This window comes from Pollicipes pollicipes, unplaced genomic scaffold (genome assembly GCF_011947565.3).
Source record: "Pollicipes pollicipes isolate AB1234 unplaced genomic scaffold, Ppol_2.1 Scaffold_6052;HRSCAF=7182_pilon_pilon_pilon, whole genome shotgun sequence".
Lineage (NCBI taxonomy): Eukaryota > Metazoa > Arthropoda > Thecostraca > Pollicipedomorpha > Pollicipedidae > Pollicipes > Pollicipes pollicipes.
This window is the reverse complement of record NW_023596805.1, coordinates 27,328,824-27,353,576: the sequence shown is the minus strand read 5'-3', so window position 1 is coordinate 27,353,576 and position 24,753 is coordinate 27,328,824. Positions and strand designations below refer to the sequence as shown.

Below are 24,753 nucleotides of genomic sequence, written 5' to 3'. Positions count from 1 at the left end.
GCGAGCTGCGGTATTGTTACGTCATAGTTATGCAAAACTGCGGCGTTGCAGCATTACGCTGACGTCACGTGGTAACAAGTAGGCTACGACAGTATCTCGGAACGATAAATTCAGGCACAAGCCGTTTCCAGCGGCCAAAGCGCCGGTCTTACACCGGCGAGGAATAGCTGTACTGATCTCTCTCCACCTGCCTCTGTATCTGGAGCGATTAATGACCATCTAGATGGGTGTAGCGTTATCGAGCTGTAAGCAGTGGCGTTGTGGTTGGCTCCCTGTCCCACATCGCCACGTCATTACTCGACTAACCGGGGTTATAAACCACCGTATCATCCCGATGTCCTTGCGCGGCGGTAGATAACTCTCTTCTCCCCACAGCAGCAGCAGGCGTGCGACGACATGGGCGGTGCTGTCGCAAGTACAGGTTTCTGAGGCGGGAGGTATGGCTTTGCTGTGGACTGGTGAACTCTGGATTTCTGTCTGGATTTCTGTCCATCCCATGCCTGGCGGATATCAAACGCTGCTCACTGTCGAACCGGAAGTAGGCGTGTCGACGAGTCCTACCCTCATCTCACTGTAAAGAGCGACGGCTCTCCGTCAGCAGTGGCGCTCGCGTGCTGGCCACGTGACCTGGCCACCCTTGCCACGTGACCGGGGTGGCGTCCGCGGCGGGCGTGATCGACATCGGCGGTTAGCCAGCCCTGCGCCGTGGCGGCCAGCGCCAGCTGGCCGGGGCGCCGGGTGTGGCCGACTGGACATAACCTTCGTCCGCCGGAGTGGCGGCCGGCGGCTGGCCGGCGCCGACCGGCAGTAGCTCGGTGTCGGTGGCGGCTGTCGCACTCCCCCGCCGCAGGTCAGGTCGGTCACGTGTCGGTGTGGCACTGGCGGCGGCGGCGGCGGGCGGCGGCAGCGGCCGATCAGTCGCAGACGGCGGACGGCAGTGGCCAGAGTGCGCGCGCGCGGCTGTGGTGCGGTGCGGTGACGAGGCGGCGCTGCTCCTGGATTAGGCCCGAGCCGCTGTGGAGTCGGGCGCGCCCGCTGACGACGGCGCCGGCCGCTGACACTTGCGACACAGTGAGAGAGCTCGCGCAGGGTGAGACGCGCCCCCGCCAGATAGAGAGTTTCACAGAGGTACCGGTTCGGCGTTATGGGAGACATGCCGTGGGGATGGCGTGGCTCGTGCCGTGGCCTGGTCAGCCCGGTTTTGACGTCAGCCGGCTGTGAGATGGATGGCTTTCAGAGCATCGCTAACGTAAAGCAGATCGCTCCGACGGTCTAGGGATAAACTGTTTGGGCGCTGGAAAACTTCCACTGTTACGCATCCTGCCCAAAAAACAAAGAGACCATTCATGCTTTAGCTGGTTAAAACGACTTTTGCATACTTTTGAAGGAAAGAAACGGCCCGCAACACAATAGCAAGGTATAGATCACGAGGCTACCTATCATACTTTGCCCAGAGGAATGCTCCAACTTGCATGGCGGAGCCTCATAAGGGCTTCAAGGCTCTTTGAACATGCGAAGTGCGGCGGGAAGATGCCCCGCGCACGAACAAATTCCCGCTTCCTCCACTCACAGCCATTCTAACCCCGAATAGCTGTTATTCACACAACCTAGCATGCCGATCACAAATCAACTACATTATGTTGATTTGTGATCGGCACGCTAGGTTGGTATAGCCCCGGCGTATACTCCGGCCAACTCGTCACATCTGTCTGTCGTTCTTCATTCGAAGGCTAGTTCTTCATAAAGTGACTCTAATTCAAGGAAAGGTTTGAATTGGAGGCGGCGTCTAGAGACGGGGGTACATGAATTCATATTTGGGATTGGTCATATCGCTTGGGTATCCCCCACTCAATGATTTTCATAAAAAGGCCTGGTTTACCTGTACGGTGGGCAGTAGACATTGAAATGTGACTGTTGTATTAACCCCGGACCTGCGTGCGGTGCACAGGGAGAGTTTAAAGTTCGTAGTCGTCAGCTGCTGCAAGTGTGCAGAGCCTCGAAACGCTCCCCTTGCCTCCAGCTCTTGCTTTGACTTCGTCTTTGGGCTGCCAACATAACATCTCAACCTTGATCATGTGCTGAGGAAGTGGCAAGACGTACGGAGCAGACATCGGCACAATGTTAACAGAAGACGCTAAATTCGGCACTTGTCATGATCATTATCGGAAGAGAATAGTAAGAGCCAGGCAGACATTGTCAGAGGCCAGACTAGAACAAGGAAAACATCAAAAGCGATGAAATCGCGAGTTAAAACTTGATGTTTTCCTTCCCAGTCCGCATGCAGCTGCGGTGTTCGGGTCTCAAACAACTTCACGTTCGCGTTCGGTGGCATGCCTTGGCGTACTTTGCGGGACCACGCGTGTCCATAATCTACTTTCATTCTCAGCATTTTTGAACTCCGCAGAACGGAGTGTGGAATTTGTTTGCAATATAAATGCATATCGCTCCTCGGAGTTTCCTGAGTCCTTTTAAGAGCACTTCCATGGCGATCAGTAAAAAAGTTTGAAGCAAGTACTCTGGTTGTTTTGTCGGGCGCAGTCAACCCAGGTTAATGCCTGGATCTGAACTCACCCAAAACATCATACATTGTTTAGTTTGGCTGTAATTAACATTGCATATACATGAGAGCAGTTATATTGACCTTGTTTCTCGTTGTTGAATAAAAACAAGGTGATACACACACACACACACACACACACACACACACACACCACACACACACACCACACACACATAATATATATATATATATATATATAGATATATATATATATATATATATATATTAATATATATATATTACATAGATCTATGTATATACGTATATATGTATATATTGATGTTGCTATTTCGGACATAAGCCTTTGCCGAAACTGGCCCATAAAAGGTTGAGCGAGGTTTGTACTAAACATCCATACATACCATATATATATATATATATATATATATATATATATATATCAAGCCTTCTCCGAAAGAGTACAAACCTCGCTCAACCTTTTATGGGCCAGTTTCGGCAAAGGCTTATGTCCGAAATAGCAACATCAATATATACATATATACGTATATACATAGATCTATGTATATGTTTATATATATGCATATATATATATGCATACATACATATATATATATATATATATATATATATATATGTATATCACCTTCCTTTGTACACATACATACAGACTTCGTCGAGAGTACTGTGGTCATCCATATATGGCCGAGTTTCGGCAAGTGTGTTATGACTGAAATATAAAATATAAATATATATTTATAATATGTCCCACGTAGAATTCATCAGTAATTGAGGATATGGGAAATAGAGCGTATTCTAAAACTGCATGCTGCCCATTTACCTCGTTTCCTTCCTTTCGCTTTATACTGCCGAAGGCTTCAGTATTTGAGAACAATTACTAGCTGAAGACAGCGCAATATCAATGTCTTGTACCATGGCACGTGATCGCAATTAGTTACAATGCATGCTCTATTATCTCATCAGAAACTTTCACTCCTTCGAGGCATCGGAAATAGCAGATATTAATCATCGTTGACCTGTCTGTTGTAATGTGAGCGGGGTAATGACAGAGTAAAGGCAGTGGGCGACCAGAGAATATCTATGCTGAGCATCGCGCTCACCCGATGAACTTTTCAAGCGTTCAAATATTTGAGTGGATGTCGGGTTGTTAAATAGGAAAGGCGCATGTTAAACCCTTAGCAGTGCTCATGCGGGATCGCACTGGTTGCGGTTTACACGGACCTTTGCTTTCGCTCGATCAGCATCACGTGCCTGAAGTTCCATACTTACGCGGTTTTGTTTATCATGTTTAAATCCGAAATAGCCGGATCAAAAGCTCATTGGCTTTAAAATTTTAAAGTAAAATACAGGCTGTCGTTCGTGCGGCACTGGTCACGACCGCTGTTTGATAGCTGGTGCTGGAAAAGAAGGTTTGCTAGGTATCATGGCTCTTCATTTTACGCGTAGATTGTGATATCGATTTCTAGATACAATTGACCCTAGACATATAGATTCAAGCTCCATTTCAAACTGTGTTTGCATTATTTGATAATGAGATTTGAAGCTAATTATGGTAATTTGTGATCGACGTATTAGGTGCTGAGACGCAAAATTGTTTCTCAGTAGCACCGTCGCGTTTTCTGTCACGAAAACTGTAAAAATTGCGCTTCAATACAGTACATCAACTACGAACCAGATTCCCTTCGTCAAGAGTGCTCTGCAAGCCGCAGCGGCCATAGTTGCTGTGGGCCTAATTAGAAGTGCTCCTTCCTGTATTCATATATCTCTCATTTCACTGCAGATGGGTAGTTGAGCCATCTGCATACATACACCCCTCCCCTACATACGTTTGTTGCGTCAGTAGTGATGACCTAATATTTCTATGTAAGCGTCATGATGTCCTTAGTTATGCGAGTCAAACGAGCCAAGATACCACTCCTCATCTGGAAGTCGTGCCAATGCTCACATTTACATGCTGTTGTTAATTGACGTGATTTGATAACCCCAAGGTAATATGTGCTGTCATGCGAAGGGCTCGAAGGTCAAACATCACATTCATTCGTAGCTCTGATTCGTGCTGGGCCTTTTTTCCCAGCCACTGGGGGAGTTACGTTCCACAATCTGTACAGCCGAGGCGACAAAGTCGACCCGGATGGAAAATTTTACAGGCGATGAACATTCGCGCACATTATGAGGCTTTGCCGTCTGTGGCGTTAAATATATTTTCAGCAGATATCACTTGCTTAAAATAAATATGGCCTGTTTGCCTGGGACATGTTTGTGCAAAACTCGCAAGCACACTCATCCAAACTATTTTGCACATAACCTAGCAAAACTATCCAGAAAAGCTCCTTCGACGAAACTCGTCTCTGATGGAATGCTCCATCGATTCTACGCTTGGAGCTTTCAGTTTGTTCTTTCTCGCGCGTTGAACACGGCCAATGTGCTGAGGGCAGCGACGGTGACCTCTGTGAAACTCTCTATCAGCCGCGCACGGCTTCTCAGTCGACCGGAGCCTGACCGGCCTGTTCTCCAGCCGGAGATTGCTCTGTGAAGTCCCTCCGCCTGGCGTCGTACCACCGGTGGCAACGACTGACGCGATCAAGGAGCGCAGACGCCGCGGCACTGACGGCGCCATGGCCACGAACACAGCGCAGCTAGGCCAGCTTGCCAACCTCAACAGCCAGTACCAGCCGTACCCCTACAGCGGCAACGCCAACTACGCCGACCAGTACCCCAGCGCCAGCCTGCCGCACGGCCAGGTGCAGAACTTTGTCCAGTCGCCACCACCTGGCGGCAGCGACGCGAACCAGCGCGCCTTCCGCGCCCCGCGCTATGGCGACCGGACGGTGGCGCGAACTAGCGGCCGGAGAGGGAAGCAGCAGGCGGCGCGCGGCCCAGTCGTGGCGAACCGGAACGGAAGCCCGGTAGTACCGCTGTACTCGTACCCGACCGTGCGGAACGGTACCACGGTCCAGGTCCCGGTAAGCGTCTGCCGCTCGCTCCCGTTCATGTGGACGGCGCGGTCAGCACGGGTGCGTCGCCGTCAGAGCTGGGGACGCGGGGCCAGCCGCCTGGGCGGCGGCCCCACAGTTTACCGGCAGCCATCCGCCGACATGTTGCATCCCATGAGCATGGTGGCGCGGGGGGGGGGGGGTGGGTGGCCACTGGCGCCTCCTCCACTGCACGTGGGAAAGGCAAACCGTGTGGTGACTAGAGAAGGCATCGGTTAAGGAAGCGTTTGCGCCTCCACCACCACCACGTCCTCTGACTTTCTACTTTGACCCTTCCTCTGTCGGTAGCCTCTCATCAGTGCATGACCCCGAAAAAGTCACACAGTAAAAGTCTCGCGTGGGGCTGTTAACAATCCGAAATTGGTCAAATCACGTCTGCCGGATGAAATGTTATGCTTCGAGCCGTCACAGCCGGGTGCGCTGTATTCTCCATCCATGGCTCCGTGCGAGTCTGGTATGCAGACCCATGCCTCTGTGCGGGTTTAGTCTTCTGACCCATGTGTTTATACAGCCATGGTATGCGGAGCCATGCCTCTACACGGGCCTGGTGTGTTGAGCCATGTCTTTATGTCGGTCTGGTGTGCAGACTCATGTCCTTGTGCGAGTCTGGTGTGCGGACCCACGTCTTTGTGTGGCTATGATGTGCGGAACGAACCACAAGCCCCCCGAGTTACATTTAAAGTGTTTTTTTTCAGCGGCACATCGACTGCTCCGAGTGAACAAGCATGTTCAGCGGTGCTTAATTGCTTAATGGAGTGGCTCGGTGCATGTGGTGAACAGTTTGCCGTGTTGTGAGCACCGATGTCACCGGTACAGGGCTTCCAAAAGACACTGTCAGACAGTCTGTAGTGTCCGGCAGACACTGTCAGACAGTCTGTAGGCACAATGTGGACAGACGGTCCGACAGACACTGTCAGACAGTCTGAGGGTGCAGTCTGAACAGACTGTCCGATAGACACTGTCAGACAGTTTGAAAGCACGATATGGACAGACGGTCCGACAGACACCGTCAGACAGTCTGGGGGTGCAGTCTAAAGAGACTGTCCGACAGACACTGCCAGACAGTCTGTAGGATATAATTTGGGCAGACTGTCCGGCAGACACTGTCAAACAGTTTGAAAGGGCGATCTGGACAGACGTTCCGACGGACACCCCGTCCGACAGTCTGTGGGCGCAATCTGGCCCCTGGCGATGCCAAAAACATATCCTCAGTGGAGAGCCACATGAAAGGCTCACCTAGCTTTCTTCCGGAAAAGAGAAACCTGTCACTCCCAGTTGATATGCTTGCCGTTTTCGCTAACGGCTGGCGCATAAATATCCTTCCATGCGAAACTGGGAGGCCAGTCTCATGACGCCAATCGCCGAATCGCTTTTGCCTTTGGGTGTGTGGGACGTGCGCCTGCCTCGCCCGCCTATAGTCCGGGGAGAGACCCTGCATCCTCCATGATGACCTCGCCATTGACATGGGAGAATCCCATTGCAACTGACGCCTGCTTTGGGCGATCTCATCCATACTATGCGAAGGAGCTGGACATCTAGGCGGGCTCTAGGCCGGGCAGAGTTTGGCCTGAAGCACCCTCGGCTAAGCCGGTGACTTTTTCCGCTAATTGTGCCGCCGCTATTTACTCTGGTGGCTGTTGTGTCGTGTTTTTTTTTCGCTAGTGGCTGTTATGTCGCTCTTATTTTTGCTAGTGGCTGTTGTGCGACCACTGTTTACACTAGTGGCTGTTGTACCGCCGCTATTTACGCAAGTGGCAATTGTACCGCCGCTATTTACGCTAGTCGTTGTTGTACATCGGATTCGATAGTCCAGCTTCTTCCGTTTGGAACGGCATTGGCTGGCTTCGCTGTCAGTGGTCTCGCTTGACAACTGAAGTCCTTTCGTCAGAAGCCGGCTACAAGGGCCGCCTAGGCATGTGACTGATCCAACGACCCATCCGATATCATCCATTAGCCGTTTTGATGCGTTTTTGTCTTATCAATCCCGACTTCTTCTGGGAGATCGCTCATAAGGAATGATTTACCCTAACCCTTGCCCTGATGGGGGAGGGGAGTGCAAAACAACCCCTCCCACCCCTAACGTTTTTGTATTATCATTCCTGACTTATTCTGGGAAATCGCTCATAAGGAATGATTTACCTTACCCCTTGCCCTGATGGGAGGGGAGAGCGGAACAACCCCTCTCACCCCTAACGTTTTCAGGAGATAACTTTCCAGTATGTCGTGTAATCGTACGTAAGTTCCCGAAAGTTTATAGGACATTCATTGCGCGTGTTTTGACACAAAATATGTATCTCTAGCTTGTCTAGTTTCCGAGTACCAAGTTCTTCTCAGGCACACTCCATCCCGGTGGCTCAGTTGGTTAGTTGGCCATTCCGGTTTACCCAACCGTGGCGGGGTTAATTCGAATCGTTTTAGGTGCTCGCTATTTGTCCTTGACAGGTATGGCCTGCGGCCGGTGGCAGCGGCCGCGCCAAAGGTCAGTTGACGTCAGAGGGCAGGACGGATCGTGCCGAACACTGTGGCACGTTAAACTTTCGTTTTAAATTATACCGTTGCCTGGAATTGCGGGATCGGATGGTAGGGATCAGGGCTCCCATAGCGAGCACGGCTTAGCGTTAGCCCTGGTCTCAGAAATCCATCCATTCAAGGGGTTCGGATTAAATCTCTAAAAAAAACACTGCACGACGATGCACGGCAGGCGCAGGATGCCGGCGGCAACGGACAAATCTGCCAATCGCGCGTGGTGGGCCGCCACTGCCACATAAAAGTATGTTCAAAGCACAGAAAGCCACTCTTTTAAGCGTTCAGAATTAAACAAAAACGCATCCTTGCGTGTTAAATGCTGCTATGTGGCATCGTTTCGAATCTGGCTTGCCGATCTGGAATAGTGTGATTATCAGGAAAATTTCACCGTTGGTCTGCCATAATGGGAACATTTATTGACCTAGCAAGTAACTACATGCAACTTTTTGACAATTGCGAGAGAACCTCGACGCCAATCCACTGCGTTTTACGTGAGATTCTCTCATTCTTAATCAAGAAATGACAGGGTAGGTCGCATCGCAAACCTGCAATAGTCCTGTCGTATCGAACCCCTATCAGTTTACGTCATGGGAAAACGTTATGAAGAGAAACAAACAATTTCGACAGTTAATGCACTGCGAAGTATACAAAGTAACAGGTAGGTACTTCTCTACACATTAAATACATTGGGGACGTGATTTTTCCCCGACACCCCACTGGTTTGTTTAAGGGTTAAGTGAAAGCCAAAACACGTAACGACTTCGAATTTATCGGCAGATCGATGCATTATGCTTTAAGCGGTCCCAAATACGTTTTCTTAACGTTTGATGGAAGCATTGCTGCATTCCGGGTACACTAATGCTGTTCTTTACCGGCAGATGTCAGCCCCGGGCAGTCGGTCATGTGCCGTTGGGACGCAGCGCCGGAGTGGTCAGTGGTGACCTGCATCGCTATCGGACGCTGTTGTAACGAAATGTCAGCTGAGCGATTTGCGAAAGCCCGACGACTCTGGCCGCATGATGGGGTTAGCCCAACAACTCACCATGTCGGTGCTGGAGCCAATGACTTGCGTCTTCACAATGCATCCAGATAGGCCTTGACATGTTAAATTCAACGACGAATTTCTTATTCCGAAACGGCCGTGGGTTTCTTTATTCAGCTGTTTTATATTGAGATGATGGGCGTGATTTTAGCACAGCAAAACGGAAAACTTGAATGAGCTGATATATTCAGAGCACTGCATCCGTCGCACAAATGCACCTCCGGTTTCATGATCGTTTTACCGCCCAGGAAGAGAAACATTTCCCCTTTGAGCTCTCCGACCTGACTTTACTGCACTACATGGCGCGGTCATCATGGCTGGTCGTCATGCCTGATCATCATGTCTGGTCATCATGGCTGGTCATCATGGCTGGTTATCATGGCTGGCGATCATGGGCACCTTGCGAATTATCTCCTTGTGTCACACATAAAACGGTTGTGCTGAGTTATGCACGGGAACCATGGAATAGCGAAAGGCTATCCCGTGGCTCCTGGCTACTAAATCGTATAGCGCATAGGTGTGCTGCATAGAGCATAGCGTCTTAGTGCAACCGCATTATTAAAGATATCACATTTATGTTGTCCTGCTCCATACATACCAAAAGAGCCGTTTCACAAAGACATACACGTTTCAAGAAGTAGAGCCAACTATTAATGAAGTTGACTGTGTCCGAATACATGCTAGGGAAATGCTGAACGGTCGCGACAAATGGGAGATTCATGGTCCCCTGTCCCCTCTTTCTTTCACTCGTATTCCACTGCGCTAAAATCCTAGCAGGCGGGGCAGCCAAACTAAGCCAAACAAAACAAAAGGCGAATGAATCCATACATTTTGTCATAGTTCTGATCGTGGCTTTTGTACCGCCGAAGCCGTGCATAGCGATCATTGGGCCACAGGCGAGGCGTGGACTCGCGATCTCCGTGTCCACATAACAGAGGATTATCAAATGGAAACGAGAGAATGGGGATATAAGGCCGGTTGCCCAGTAATAAGAACTCGAGACACTGAGCAATAAAGACTGATAAACGAAAAGTCAGGTATCGGGACTGATGGAAATGGTCGAAACAATGGCGATCGAGAGCTAGAAATGAGGACTAAGTTGTGAGAATGAAGACAGAGAACCACATAATGGAGAGGGTTACATGGATACTGGAAATGGAAAAATGGAAAGATGCATCAAGCAATGCTGCATGAAGAAACATAAACGCAGCCCGAGGGACGTTAAGTGAACAATGGTGCATAGCGAGTGCAGTCTGGTAAATGTGGGGCTTGCAACGGGACGCGATTAAATGCTTTGCTGTAAACGAAGGGCAGCACTTCGCATGGCTTCATGGTAGATACTAAAACATCACGATAGACCAGTGCGGTAGTTCGGCGGCTGCACCGCGCGGCGGCGATGCTCTGGCCTTGGTCGCACGATGCAGCGGTTCAGCGAGCCTTCCCCTCCGCCGGCACCTCTGCTCAGCTAGGCGTGTGGCAGGGTAGCGGTCCGGCTGCCCACCGGCCGCCGTCCTGCTGTCGCGCTCCGCTCGGGTGGCGGCAGCCTCTACTTCGCTGACTACGACAGCGCCCTAGCCGGGGCGGCGCCCCAGATCAGGGGTTTTTGGGGAACACGTCTCTCCAGCAACTTTGAAATGTAACATGACTGATGTCGCGCTGTATCGAAGGCGTCCCCGCCAGAATCCCGCCCCGCCTGTCCTCAGGCAAAACAAAAACAAATCCCCTGACCCCCGCCGCTGCCGCTATGTGGATGGCGCCCGCTGATTGTGCCCGCCCCTGCCTGAACTCCGCTTCTGCCTGTGTCCCGCCACTGCCTGTGTCCCGCACCTGCCAGCTGCCTGGGAGGCAGGCGCCCGCTTCCTGAACCCCGCCCCTGCCGGCTGCATGGAAGGCGCCTCCTGCCTGCGTCCCGTCACTGCCTGAACCCCGCCCCTGCCGGCCGTATGGGACGCCCTGCCTGTGTCCCACCTCTATCGGCTGGTTCGCCGGTCAGGCTCGTAGCCGGCTTGCATCACGTCTCACTGTGCGAGTGACGTCACGGCCAATCGTGCCGTCTCTCGGAGCAACACATTGATGTGGGGTTAAGCTATGAGGTCACGTTATGGCGCACTCTCAGCGTTGGTACCAGCCAGCACCTCCCATGCCTGGGCCCCCGTACACATTCGCCATGAGAGAGATCAGCTCACACTACCAAGTGCCGCGCGCCACGGCCCATCTGCTGGCTGCTCCGGTACCCCCGCCCCTCGTAAAGCAGTCTCGGGTCGGGTCAGGTCGCGTGGTTCCCACGGCCACCGACTCCGAGCCGCCTGCCCTGGCTGCCCCCTTGGAGGCCCTGCTCTCCAGTGACGTCAGCCGCCGTTCCAGTGACGTCACAGAGTCGGTCGTGACGTCAAAGGGGGGAACCGTGTGGCGCTCTTGACCCGCGAACGGCGTCGGCGCGCTGGAGGAGCCGCCGGCGGGCTGGCAGCGACCTTGTGAAGCCGTGGGAACGATCGCAGTCTCCCGGCGCCAGGCACGTGTCTGGCCACACAGGCCAGCTCCTGCCGGCCGACCGGCGATAGGGGGAGGGGCTGGGTCACGTTTCTGGCCACATAGGCCAGCCCCTGCCGGCCGACCGGCGATAGGGAGGAGGGGCTGGACCACATGTCTGGCCACACGGGTCAGCCCCTGCCGGCCGACCGACGATAGGGGGAAGCGGCTGGGTCACGTGTCTGGCCACACAGGCTAGGCCCTGCCGGCTGGTCGGCGTTGGAAGGGGGCGGGGCTGGGTCACGTGTCTGGCCACACAGGCTAGACCCTGCCGGTTGGTCGGCGATGGAGGGGGGGGGGGGGGCAGGGAGGACAGGTCACGTGCCTGGCCACACAGGCCAGCCCCTGCCGGCCGGCCGGCGATACGGGGTCACATGTCTGACCTCACAGACCATCCCTGCCGGCCGGCCGGCGGTAGGAAGGAGGAGACAGGGTCACGTGTCTGGTCACACTGGTAAGCCCCTGCTGGCCGACCGGTGATGGGAGAGGGGGGGAGGGCTGGGTCACGTACCTGGCTACACACGCAAGCCATTCCCTGCCGGCCGGCGCTGGTTAAGCTGTGCGATGTTTGTCGAACGCGCCCCGCGCTGGTGGCCCCTCCCTACCGACCACACTAACCACATCATCGGCAGCGGCATGTGTTGCTAAACTATGACGAAAGGAACAACTACAAATGGGGCTATCTTCCGCTGTCTTGCACGAAATTATGCTCTCGAACACTGGTTGCGTTTGCGCAAGCAGGACGTAAACTAAAACTAGGTATTGTTAATAGTTCAATAGCTATACACGTTACTAAAGCGCATCCATCGGTTAGCTTTCTACAATGCTTGCAAGAGCTCTTGCAATCATTGTAGAAATATCGAAATATCTCTATCGTAACGTACAAATGGATGGGCGGAATGCCCTGACCGCCTCATTATGCCGCTGCACATGGTTCAGCTGTCATGGGGAGGGTCAACTTTCACGCCATTTTTGTTTTATGCTTTAACCGCAGATGTTGAAATGCACTTGTTAGTTCCTCACAGTGTGCGGCGTTCTCTGCACAATTGAGACGTCCTGATATGCAAATCAATATTGCTGCGATCCGGATCAGGGCGCCATCTTTGAGCGCTCAGAGAAATACGATAATGCGCGGTATAGGGTAACATAGTTGACAGGACTAAGTGGTTCATGAATCCATCCGGCAAATGCAGAGCGATCGTTCGGCGTTGATTGGTCAGCTTAAACCAATCGCGGTGTTACTTCTCTACGGCTGTGGGCGTAATTGAGCTGTAAGTTGTCCCTTTCCCTGCAGTGCCACAAGGTTCATGCTAAACACTCATGTTTTCCCAGTTCGGCGGCAGCTGGCCGTTCCACCCCCTCCCCCACCCACAACCCCCTCCCCCAACCCCCTCCCCCAAACCAGGCACAGGGTTTGCCCTCCAGGTTGATCTGGTTCTCCGTGTCGCCCAGCTCTCTGCAGCCAGGGTCACGTCTGCGATCTCACTCAGCCAGCTCCGGAGGGGCGGGGTCGGGCCGGGTTTTCCGTCGCACGCGCCGCGCCGGGGTGGCACCGGCCGGCTGCACGTGCCGCTGAGTGGTGCCGCGCCCTCCTCGGCCCGCCGCCTGCGTCCGTCGCCGCCAGCACCGGACACGCCACGCGTCCGGCCGGGCACTCCCCTCCCTCCCGGGTCCGTCGCCGCCAGCACCGGACCCGCCACGTGTCCGGCCGGGCACTCCCCTCCCTCCCGGCCGGAGTTCTGGACACCGATCAGGGCTGCTGGTCGTCTCCCGGGATGTGCCTGCTCGGCCGAGGCTTTCCGTAGAATTGGGACCACTCAGTTGTCATAGAAGTTGTCATGGAAGCTCATATGTGGTGTGCAAAGTATATTTTAATGAGGGCATAGGCAAAAGAGCGCATTGTATTTCCATATCAGGCCGGTTTTTAGTGTTCGTGGGCCTGAGTTTTCGCGCATGACAGCATATTTTCCTCAAATTTGGAAAGGCCATTGGTGAACTGATTTCGCGATAAGCTGTACAAAATGGAAATAACCCCGTCTCTTTGGAGTAGATGTACACAGTAATGAAGGTATGCAGGCGGGTCATGTCCGACTGCTTGCCCTCCGGCGGCCGCAACGTAACGCCATGCAATTTACTAGAAGACATCAAATATCTTTGTGCCGCCACCTGTACACTTCAACAACCTGAGGACAGTGCTGCTTTAGATATTTGAGTTTCATGTGTTGGGTCTACCCCGGTATTTTACCTCGCCATCTTAACATACATAAATAATACTCTTGGACTTGACAGGAGGTGACCGACTATTGGACTCTGTCTGTATAGCTGTAGATATAACAAGTATAGCGTGTTGGCATGCTTTAACAGAAGATTATCTATGCACTGCTGGCCGATCGCGGAGTAAGCCCTTTATTAGCGGGGCTAGTACTGTAAACCTAGTGAAGTTAGTTGGTGCGTCATGGATATGAAACAGCTATCTAGTCTGGTTTTGTGGTGTCCTTTTTTGTGAAGAGAGCTCTCCACGTTGGCCGGCCAGAGTCGTGCCTTGCTCAATACGGCACAACTTCGATCAGTACGGCACAGTGCAGGACTTTGTGTTTCCACGCTTGGATGGGCTCTGAAGGCAGAGCACGTGATTTTTGGCCTCGCGTGACCAGGCTTCAGTGTAACGCAGCAATCAAGTTATTATGCAATGTAATAGCGTCAATTAGCTTTAACATAACGCAGCAATCAAGTAATTATGCAACGTAGTAGTGTCGATTAATTTTAATACACTGCGCTTGGTGGGATGTTCGTCGGAGAACCGTCCGCTATGTAAGGATAGTTGAATAGCTTGCGCCGCAGTTTTTGGTGTCAACCAATTTTTGGTTAAAAAAAATGCTGAAGGCTATTACAAAATCACCGTGAATCACTTCATCTAGATACTCATAAGTGGATACAAATGTATACACTTCATTATCTTATGGTTTTTTGTTCCATCACGCTGAGTGAGGTGTGTATCTGCACACCAAAAGGCCTGCAGATGTATGTGAAAAATAATGCATGCTACAACAAAAAATTGATAAAAATCATGGCTTTAGTCATGGTCATATTCTTGATACAGCACACACTGGTAGATCAGTTTGCGCAGTTGTCGCACTAAGTGAATGGCCTTGGAGACAGTGACGTCACTGTCCTTCAGCATTCTGCGCTTCTGCTCGAACGGCCATAGAGCACTGCAATATCAGTTATTCGCCGTCTTTCGTTCCGCTCTTCTGCTGTAGTTCAGCACCTTATGAGCATGCGCCGGCTTGCCCGTAACAGTTCCGCTGAGCGATCGTCCAGATTTGCTTACGATCGATTCCATCGCCTAATGGATCATAGGACTAGAGGCGTCGCCTAGTGGTGGACAAAACGCTTCCACCTTGGGTATAGATGCTTTTGCTTAGTGAAGGTCAAACCACTGCAGAACATAAACAACTGTTTTGCTGAAAAGTGATATAATTTTTGGAGCATTTCCTATGATATCTGCTGATATTTCAAGCTGTGATCCGATAAGCCTGTATGAACTTTCCTTATTTAAATAAAAATACTCAAGTCAACCGGCTGCCTTGTCTCCCGGTATGTCATGGAAAACAGCTTTCCCTCGGCATTCAGAAATCCGGGCCAGCTACACTTTGCGGGCGCGGTGAAATGGGTCACACGTCCAGCGTGAGACATCTCAGAATGGTGCAAAGACGATGCTATGCAACCAAGCGACCTGCTCAGATACGGCTTACAAGATCATGGTTTCCCAATGGCGAGCCGATCAAATGCGTCAGATGTGTCAGATGTGTCAGATGGGACGGATGGGGCGGATGGGGTGGATGAGTCATTGCGATGACGTGGCGAGGGTGCACTTTTCTTTGGGCCGCGAACACCTTGGCGAATGCAATGTCGGTGTAATTTTTGCCGAAGGCCCACTTATGCAGCTTGAGAGATGGTGTACGTAGCTACAGAGATCGCCGTTTCGAGACAGAAGTCCGTCACGGACTCCCAGGTGGTGTCGTTGTACGTTGCTTGTCACTGTGACGGCCGTCACAACTGTGCGTGACGGGTGAATGATCCGCTACAGGGCCCACCGTACCACGAACACCATCTCCCGACGCTGGGACACATTAGTGCGGGTGAGGAGGTTTGGGTGCTGACACAGTTGACACAGTGTCGGTGGAGTCCACCGCGGTGTCCGCCCTCTCAGTCTCCCCCTCCCCCCCCCCCCCTCAGCCCTGCATTACTGGCAGCGGCCGTGGTCCGCGTTCTTGCCGTCCGGTCCGGCCTTAATCCGTGGTTCGACCGTGGTCCGTGGTCCGGTCGTGGTCCGCCGTCCCGCTGTTCGGTCCGACCATGGTCCGTGGTCCTGCCGTCTGGTCCGGCCGTGGTCCGCCGTCTTGCCGTCCGATCCGGCCGTGGCGAGCGGGCCCAGCCTCTCCCTCGAGCGGCGGCCGGCGGGCCGGCCAGCCCTGACCCCGGGCCGGCTGGGCGGCGCCCCAGACGGCCGGCATCGCCAGTCTCTGCCGGCCCGTCCCCACACTCACCTCGCCGTGCCTGGCCTGCCGAGTCCGGCCCGTCCGCCGTCACAGCTGTGAGGCCGCCTGAGATCTGCCGCTGGTGTCGGTGTCGACGTCAGAGGTCTGCCGCTGGTGTCGGTGACGGCGTCAGAGGTCTGCCGCTGGTGTCGGTGACGACGTCAGAGGTCTGCCGCTGGTGTCGGTGTCGACGTCAGAGATCTGCCGCTGGTGTCGGTGTCGACGTTTGAAGTCTGCCGCTGGTGTCGGTGTCGACGTCAGGGGTCCGCCGCTGGTGTCGGTGTCGACGTCAGAAGTCTGCCGTCGGAGTCGGTGTCGACGTCAGAAATCTGCCGTCGGAGTCGGTGTTGACGGCATCTGGCGCCGGGTTAGTGGGTGCCGGCGCGGAACTCCAGTAAAGCCTTCAACTCCGGCGGCGTTCGGGGTGGCAGCAGACGCCAACATGAGGACTCATCTCGGTCGCACCATGGTAAACTCCCGGTTTGCTTTACACTGCCCGCTGTGGCAACATCCAAGGCCCGTTGTTACCCGCTCATACCACGGTAATCTCCCATATCGTACGTGAATTGTCAAGTGTCATCTGTTAACTGCGTGTCCAGGACCGCGTGCGGTGGGCACCCGTTAATAACGCAACGCGTCGGTGGTTTCCTTTTATTATCTTGTGTTTGCTTTTCTGGTTTGAAACTATCGAATCGTCAAGCAATGAGAAACGGCGAAAAACTGTTCTTCCCCTACCCTGCTGCGACGTTCTCCGCCGGATAATTATATCGTCTGGGCTGTTAAAACACCGACCGGGAATGATGGTCCATCTCGAAAGCAGATATCTAGCAGTGTGGTGCATTTGCGTGCCGTTTCCAGCAAACTGCCGTATGATTTTTGATACGGTTGCATTTTAACAAATCGGGGAATATCCCTGGGCTGGTTGTCCATTTTTGTCATGCCTGGCGAGTAAGCCTTTGAGCTAAGATGCACAGCCGTGAAAGGTCGCGCCCAGCTAGTGTCAGCGCCAGTGAGTGGGCAGTGCTTCGCGCTCCCGAACCAAAGCACGCGGTGCATGCCGTCTGCTCGGCACCAGCGCTTAGTTTAACAGCATCCACTTGGTGCTAAAGGTATCCACTTGGTGTTACGGCATCCACTCGGCGCCACAGCATACAGCTTGGTGCTAGTGAGGACCTGGCTGTTTGTTAGTTACAGTTCCAAAAAGCGACTTTTCATGGGCGGTCAGTCCAATGTGGACGCTTGCGGGGTGCTCTGCCGTTATGATGCTGGGCTCTGTGTGGACCTGTGTCTTGCTGTCCTTTGCGTGCAAGCTCTGGCTGAGCCGGCTCGGAGATGAAGAGTGAGACTGATAAGGGAAGTGAACGGGCATTACATCCTCCAAATGAACGGCGACGGGCTTAATGGTACAGCCGCATGATCTGCACTATAGCCGTGGATCACCTTGGTGCAAAAAGGCCCTTTGTAGAATTATTCAATCTCGGTCTGTATCAGACATGGAGAGCCGTTCTGAGGCCTAATAATCGATTCATATCAGTTAATTTATGACCAACGCCACTTAGCTGTGGTCCTTGTAATGGTGCAATAGACAAGCTACTTGGCACCTAAATCAACTACTTATTTCTGTTCACTAGTGTACGTGAATAGCCAATTTGCATAACATGCAACTTCCTCATCATGCATTGCAGTTGGGAAGGTCCAAGCGAATACAGGTGAATTGCAAGAGGATTTTAAGCCAAGGATTATAACCAAACCAGCCCAGGGATAAATCGACTTAAGCCGGCCGGTAGGCTACATCCTTCTTATCTCGATATAATTAAGATTCGCTTTGCTGATAAACGGTGTTGCATGCCGCACATACTTGAGGCTATGTAATGTGCCCGGGACAAAACCGGGCTTCTCGCTTTTTTCGGAAAGCGTGAGGCGTTCCGAGGCGACCCGAACAGGCTGAGTGCCCTGAGTCTATTTGAACGCTGTCATGAGCTAGCCGCACCTACTGAAACTGTTGCCAGTTCGCCTTCCCTTCGCCGAGGTGTATGTCCACCGGTGTGAAAAGGGGCTGACGTGATTTGGATCCCAACCATAGGGGCACACAGGTCCCAGAAACTAAAGAGGCGTTTCGCTTCTTCCTCTGTCCTGCAAAATTACGGATAAAGTCGTGTTGGGTAGCCTTCCTGCACGCTGTCAACCTGTACTGTCTCAAAGCCGGTTGGTCTCCATATTAAACATTCCCTGTTCTCCAACCTCAGCTCTTTCCTAAAGCACAGATGGGACTTGATTAAGGGGGTTAGAAAGACATCCTCGATGTACACCGTTTGCTCTTAGGCTTTCTTTATCATGCATTACACTAATTCTTCACAAACTAACAAACTTCATACAATGTGACTAGGATGGCGCTCATCTGGATTTCGAGGTCATGGATGTCACGGAAGCTAAGCGGAAGATGGCACCATGCCATTAAGCCCGGGGGGGGGGCGTGCACGGCTGTCGCCAAGGCCCGCTCTGGGCCCCCTTGTCTGTCCTCCGGCCGTGCCTCACTGTCGCCAAGGTCTGCTCCGGGGTCTGCTTGCTTGTCCTGCGCCGTGGCTCACTGTGGCCAAGGTCCACTCCGGGGTCCGTTTGCCTGCCCTCAGCTGTGCCTCACTGTCACCAGGGTCCACTCCGAGGTCCGTTTGCCTGGCCTGAGCCGTGCCTCACTGTCGCCAAGTTCCACTCCAGGGTCCGTTTGCCTGTCCTCCGGCCGTGTCTCACTGTCGCCAGGGTCCGCTGCGGGGTCTGCCTGCTTGTCCTGCGCCGTGTCTCCCTCGTTGTCGCTGCCTGGTCGTCGCCATTTCTGAAGGCGCGTCACCGGCAGCTCGGAAGCCACTGAGCGATGGCACGGGCTGCTCCTCATCCAGAGGCCTGGGTTCAGTTCCGACCCTAGGAAACTTTCATTGACACCGGATTCCACAAAGACCACCATCTTGGTGATCGATAATAGGCGCAGCAATCGCATGCGTCAATAGACAGTTTGATCTACCCAATACGAAGTCGACTTCAGATCGGCTCGCAGTTCTGGAGGTCCGTTCACATGGTGTTCCATTTCAGCCTTTGGAGTTGGTGCGGACAGTCCGACCCGCTGGCGCCGGTTGGTGATGTCTGTTGATCGTTCTGTGAGCCAGAGCGGAACACTCAGTCGGCTTGGCCTTCGCGCATTGAAGGACAGGGCACTTATTCTGCTGTGCGACACAGTTTTCGCACCGAGGCCAACTAACCCAACAGTAATCAGTAGGTAACGATGAAAAAGTTGAGATGCGAGAATACCCTACCGAACACCATCGGTTTCCGCTTATTCGGCTCAAGCGTGAGCTTGAAGCCGCCGAAACAGTATATTACTCACTTAGAAAATATATGCATGAGTTTCACTTGCAATTAGTCTCGTAGGACGTCGGGGCTAATGATGTTATGTTGTTCATAGATTAACTCATATAAGTTCTGTGTTCATGTCACAATCTCCATGTAAAGAAATTGGTTTTGAAATATAAATCAACACCGGAACGGTCATGGAGGTGACGTGTCTGGTCGTTGCATATATATATATATATATATATATATATATATATATATATATATATATATATATATGCTTCAGTGTCATTGCAACATAACTGAACTTAGGTCGATGTCCATTCCACACTGTTCCCCTCGGCTGATGGGAAGGATCAGTACGCTGCAAGGATGCGCGCTATAAAGTATGTGCAGATCCCGTACCCTGTCCTCAGCTTTCCTAAACATCTGTGCAGAAGTGGTAAAACTTATTTTTTCGCCGACCGAATTCCTGCTGACAAAGTTGTCGCCAGCAGCGTGACGTGATACCAAGGTTTTATGCCAGTATCGGGATCAAGATACTCATTTTTTCGCCGACTTTATCCACCATGCCGGGACATTTTGACACCCTTGAGTTTGTGCACTGAAGCCGCGTGTGGTCCATCCTCGACTTTCCTCAACACCCGTGTTCCAACGCCATGTTTGTTCTGTCCTCGACTATCCTGAACACCTGAAGCCGTATGTGTTCTATCCTCTGCAGTCTTAAACATCTGTGTGCTACAGCCGTGTGTGTTCTCTACTCGGCTATCCTGAACACGTGTGTTCCCACTCCGTGTGTGTTCTGTCCCCAGTGCTCTGCAGACCACCTGTTTGCTCACACTGCCTGTGTTCTGCCCTCAGCTGTTCTGGACGGCCCTGAGCATCGCGCTAGGGTACCCGGTCCAGGGGAGAACAGGTCGTCCGCGGATTAGCCGTGCATCAAACGCTTCTACCAGCTCTACTGCAGGAACGCCGGCAGCCAATACCCCACGTGAGGCTCGGTGTATCATGTGCGACGTATCAGGGGGAACGAGGGTCAGCGCTCGCCGTTAGCTGTGCTGCGTGAAAAAGCTCGCAACAGCGGTTCGGTCTCCGTCATCTGCATTAGGCGAGAATTCCTCAGTTTTTACTCTTTTGCCGCATGTCATGTGAAAAATCTTCAACCTCTGCCCCTACAGTCGTCTGTGTCGTTGAAAGCTCACCTCCCTTAGACACCCCTGCGCCCTGACATACACATAGCAGACACTTTTGGGCATAATTCAGGTTCACCGTGAAAGCCACCAACGCTACTTTCATGTATCTCAGCCTTAGCTCTCGCGCCAGTTTTAGCGCGAAAGACCTCCGTGCCAAGTTGCGAAAGACCTTCGTGCCAACTTGCGAAAGAACTCCGCGCCAGCTTGCTTGCGTTTCGCAGTCGAGCCGATACTTGCCGGTATGGCCCGATAGACAGCCACTAGGCTTTGAGGTCTGTCTGTGAAATGAGACTCAGTATTCTGTGTATAGTAGTACCGTCTAGGCCTCTTGTAGAAGTGTCTGATGAATTCATACTCAGAGCACCACGGTTCTGACGCTATGTCAAACACAGTGTACGAGCAGTGGGAAAATGTAGGACTCATTATCGCATATATTCTGAACTGATGGACGTAGAGTCGGAACCTCGATAAAATGTATTAGAATTCGTGACTGCGACTGGGGTTTACGCCGTATAGAAAGGGTGGGCGCGGTCTCGGGATGTGGCCCAACGCATAGGGCGTAATTCTCAGATTCCTGCGCCCGTGGGAAACCGTTAGTTGGTTATTGGGTTGTAAAAGCGAAGTAAACCGAAATACTTATTTGCGCTGTGAGAAATGCTCGACTTTGCAGACACCCCTTTTCTTCCACGCGCTACTTGAAAACTTCCTTACGTCAGTCATGTCTGCCCCTGCATGTGTCTGAGAGATCTACATCGTTAACCACTCTCGCATCGCCCCTTTTGTATTCTATCTGCGGAACAGGAACCGCATCGATGTGCTCACCAGCAGACTGTGCCTTCGGTTGCAGGGACCGTATCGCGTCGTTTATCAACGAGAACAAGGCGTTGACAAGGCGAATGTTTGGCGAGTTCCAGCTGCCGGCAGACTTCGCCCAAGAGGTAGACCGCTTCCCCGACCTCCAGAGGTTTCAGACGATCGACTTTCCCGAGTCACTACACCCCGAGTCGATGCTGGAGAGCGAGACAGAGGGAACGGGCGGCGAGGCGGCGACCGCGGACGAACGGGGCGAGACGGGCGCGGACGGGGAGGGAGAGATGGATCTCGAGGCGGCGACGGAGACGTCCACCAGCGCAGCGAGCAGCGTGGGGGACGGGGTGGCGGAGCGGGCTGGCAATGCAACTTTGAAAGGGACGGGAGAGGCCCAGGGGACCCCAAACAGCGAGGATAACGCGGTAGGCGTTGACACCACAGACACGACCGGGGAGTCCCCGCAGGATACAGACCCCATGGTGAGTACCGCAAAGGGCGGTGCGGACACCCCTGAGAGCACTCCGGGTGCCTGAGAGTCCCGGAGACGAATTCCGTAACGGCACAAAGCACGCAAAGGGTAGCGGTGACACTCCGGCCAGCAACGCGAGCTCGGCGTCGGGCTCGAGCGGGGAGGGAGTTCCTGGCAGGGAGGACTCCACGCCACCGACCACAGAGAAGCCACCCAACAAGACGCGGGCGGCTGTCGCGTCAGTGAAGGCCTCGCCGGTTCGGGCCAGGCCTCTGGCCTTTGTCTTCACCCGCACGGACACGCCGGCCGGCACCGGCCGCGGCCCTGGCCGGGCTCACACCAGGCGGCGACCCCTACGCTCCAGTCAGCCGCTGCTGCCGCGGCCGCCCGGCCGTCTGCCCACCAATCAGGAGCCACCGTCGCCCAACGCTCACCCGGCTCAACCAACCAGCGACGAGCGCGCCGCCGACGCACCTATGAGCGCGGCGGGGAGGGTGAGGGGCTGCTCGCGCGCGGCGCTACCTGGCGGCGGCCCGGAGACACACGAGTTGCCCGTGCCGGCCGCCCCCCTCGCCCTCCAGCAGCCGCCCAAGAAGGTGAGGAGTGGGAGGGGGTCGGCACGGGTCGGGCCAGCCTGGTAACGCCTGCGCTGCTTTGTGAAAGCCACGCCCATCTCGTGTTGCGACTAACAGCGAAAAGTTTCGTTTGGTAACCGGCTTGAAGGTGGTAAAACTAATCGTTGTTGATGAAAACCTTTGGACGCCCTTGGACCAAAATGTCATATGGCAATAAACGTTTGTAGTGCGCAACTATATGTATAATGATCAAAGCACTTTCAGTTCAGTTGGTTTCGTGATAGTGCTTGAGGACGATGCAAAAAAGATTCCGGGCGGGCAAAGTGAAAACGAGAGGTAGTGTGAATGATTAAAAAGTGATAGAAAAAAGATAGCGTGAGAACATAATGCAAACGAATCGGGAGCAATGCTTTCACCGTAACGAGGGCTGTACGCTCATAAATGAATACGCCATTAATGCTATTTGTGTGTCTTTAAGGCAAAACCGAGCTCAAAATTTGCTTTTGAGCAATGTATGCCGCCGTTAAACGCAGCGATCAAACATTTATGGCTTTCTCTGCTCAAGGCTGCCACAGTTTTTTCGATATAAAAACAAACCTTGTGGGACGATCGGGGTTTTGCTACATATTCGTCTAACGTACACACGTGGTACGCACTAAATCCCACCTGTTGCGATGGCAACTTATGATGTTCCCAGGTTTTATTGGTTTTCGGTGTTTCACGGCACCACGCTTACATATTACAAACATGCATACACACGTTACATGCTCACTACATGTTTTAGAAATCTTCTGCATCCAAATTGTGTACTAACGCTTTGAGGTGTGCTTTTTGTCGCAACTTGAACAAGCGCTGCCTCCGACTAATAAAATTGTTATTATTTGCATATTCTTGCGGCAGTACATGAGCTTTGTTCAATGTACCATACTATTAGATCGATGGCTTCAGCTGTCTTGTGACAACCGGTGCTGTTGCCCCTAGCTTGAAGGAAGGCCCTGCACCATGCCGCTGGTGGAACTACGAAGATGACGTCACGCAGTAGCGTCAGTACTGACGAGGAGCTGCGCAACCAGTCAACATCAACCGAGCATAAAGCCAACGGACTCACGAGCATAAAGCAACGCGCCTTCCGCTTTATGAAGCAAATAAAGCGCCCAAGCCATGTCGCCAGCAGGCGCTCGGCCGCGTGAAGAGTACAGTGCAGTTACTGCAATGCAGTACAATGCAGTACAATGTCCAGTTACTGCAGTTGGCGGTCTTCCAGTGGCAACGGCGCGGTGATACAGACGGCCGGCGACCAAATCCTCTTACCCAACCGCTACGAAGGCTGGTGACTGGTATTGCTGTGGGAGGGGCGGCAGTGCACCAGCGGCGGTACCAGTGGTGGCGACAGAGAGCTGTCGCTGGCTGCGGGGCTGCCACTCGCGCCAGACGTCGCGCCACCCCAGCCTTAGCTAGCAGTGCCCGCCGATAGGTGGCAGGGCGGTCGCGCTGCGGCCTGGACGGCGTACCTCTGGCTTCTGTGGACTGACGCGCTGGACAAATGTGCGCATGTGTGTGTCCCCCGCTGTTGCATGGGCTCCGTTGTTGGTCTGGGAGATGTTTTCTGTGCTTTTTATTGAATTAAATCGTGTCACGATGAACTGCTCTTGAAAGTAAATGCATATAAATGCCTCGATCGTGATGTTTAGTTTTCTGTTAATTGCATTCACTGTTTTGGTTACGGCAACATACTTTTTTGTGCAATCGGCAGCCATAAGCACAAAGTAAAGGTAATACCCTAATGGATATTTGATTTGTTGTCGGCCTTCTCTTCTAATCAGCTTGCCCGATGCCGGCGGTACAAACTGCAGCGTGACGTCTCTTCTAATCAGCTTGCCCGATGCCGGCGGTAAAACTGCAGCGTGCAGCGTGATGTCACGTGATGTCACAAACTGCAGCGTGACGTCATGTCAAGGTCAGACGGCTGCTGACCCGGCGCCCTCGTTTACAGCCGTTACCCCGCGTCAAGAGGACCACCAACAGTACGATGGAGCCGCCGCCGCCACCGGCGCAACGCCGGCGGAAGACCCGCCAGGCTGTGGCGGCGCCTCCAGTCATCGACAAGGGCAGCAAACACCTGTGAGTCCGCCCGGTGGCGTCCTATTGATCGGGTCCGGACGCCTCTCCCTCGTCCTTTCTCTCTCTTCTCCCA

General features: G+C 53.1%; 1 protein-coding gene across 2 annotated transcripts; it reads left to right on the top strand.

Annotated features, from left to right (window-relative positions):
* Positions 1–1,004: 1,004 nt before the first annotated feature.
* On the top strand, positions 1,005–24,680 carry LOC119104877 (protein spaetzle 3; the record flags this gene model as incomplete). 2 transcript variants are annotated; one of them, XM_037228610.1, is given in 5 exon segments in its annotated part: positions 1,005–1,090; positions 5,055–5,502; positions 20,374–20,503; positions 21,553–21,643; positions 24,553–24,680. In XM_037228610.1, coding segments are annotated over 2 exon segments (170 nt in total), but the record flags the coding sequence as incomplete, so codon positions are not given.
* Between the last annotated feature and the right edge of the window lie 73 nt (positions 24,681–24,753).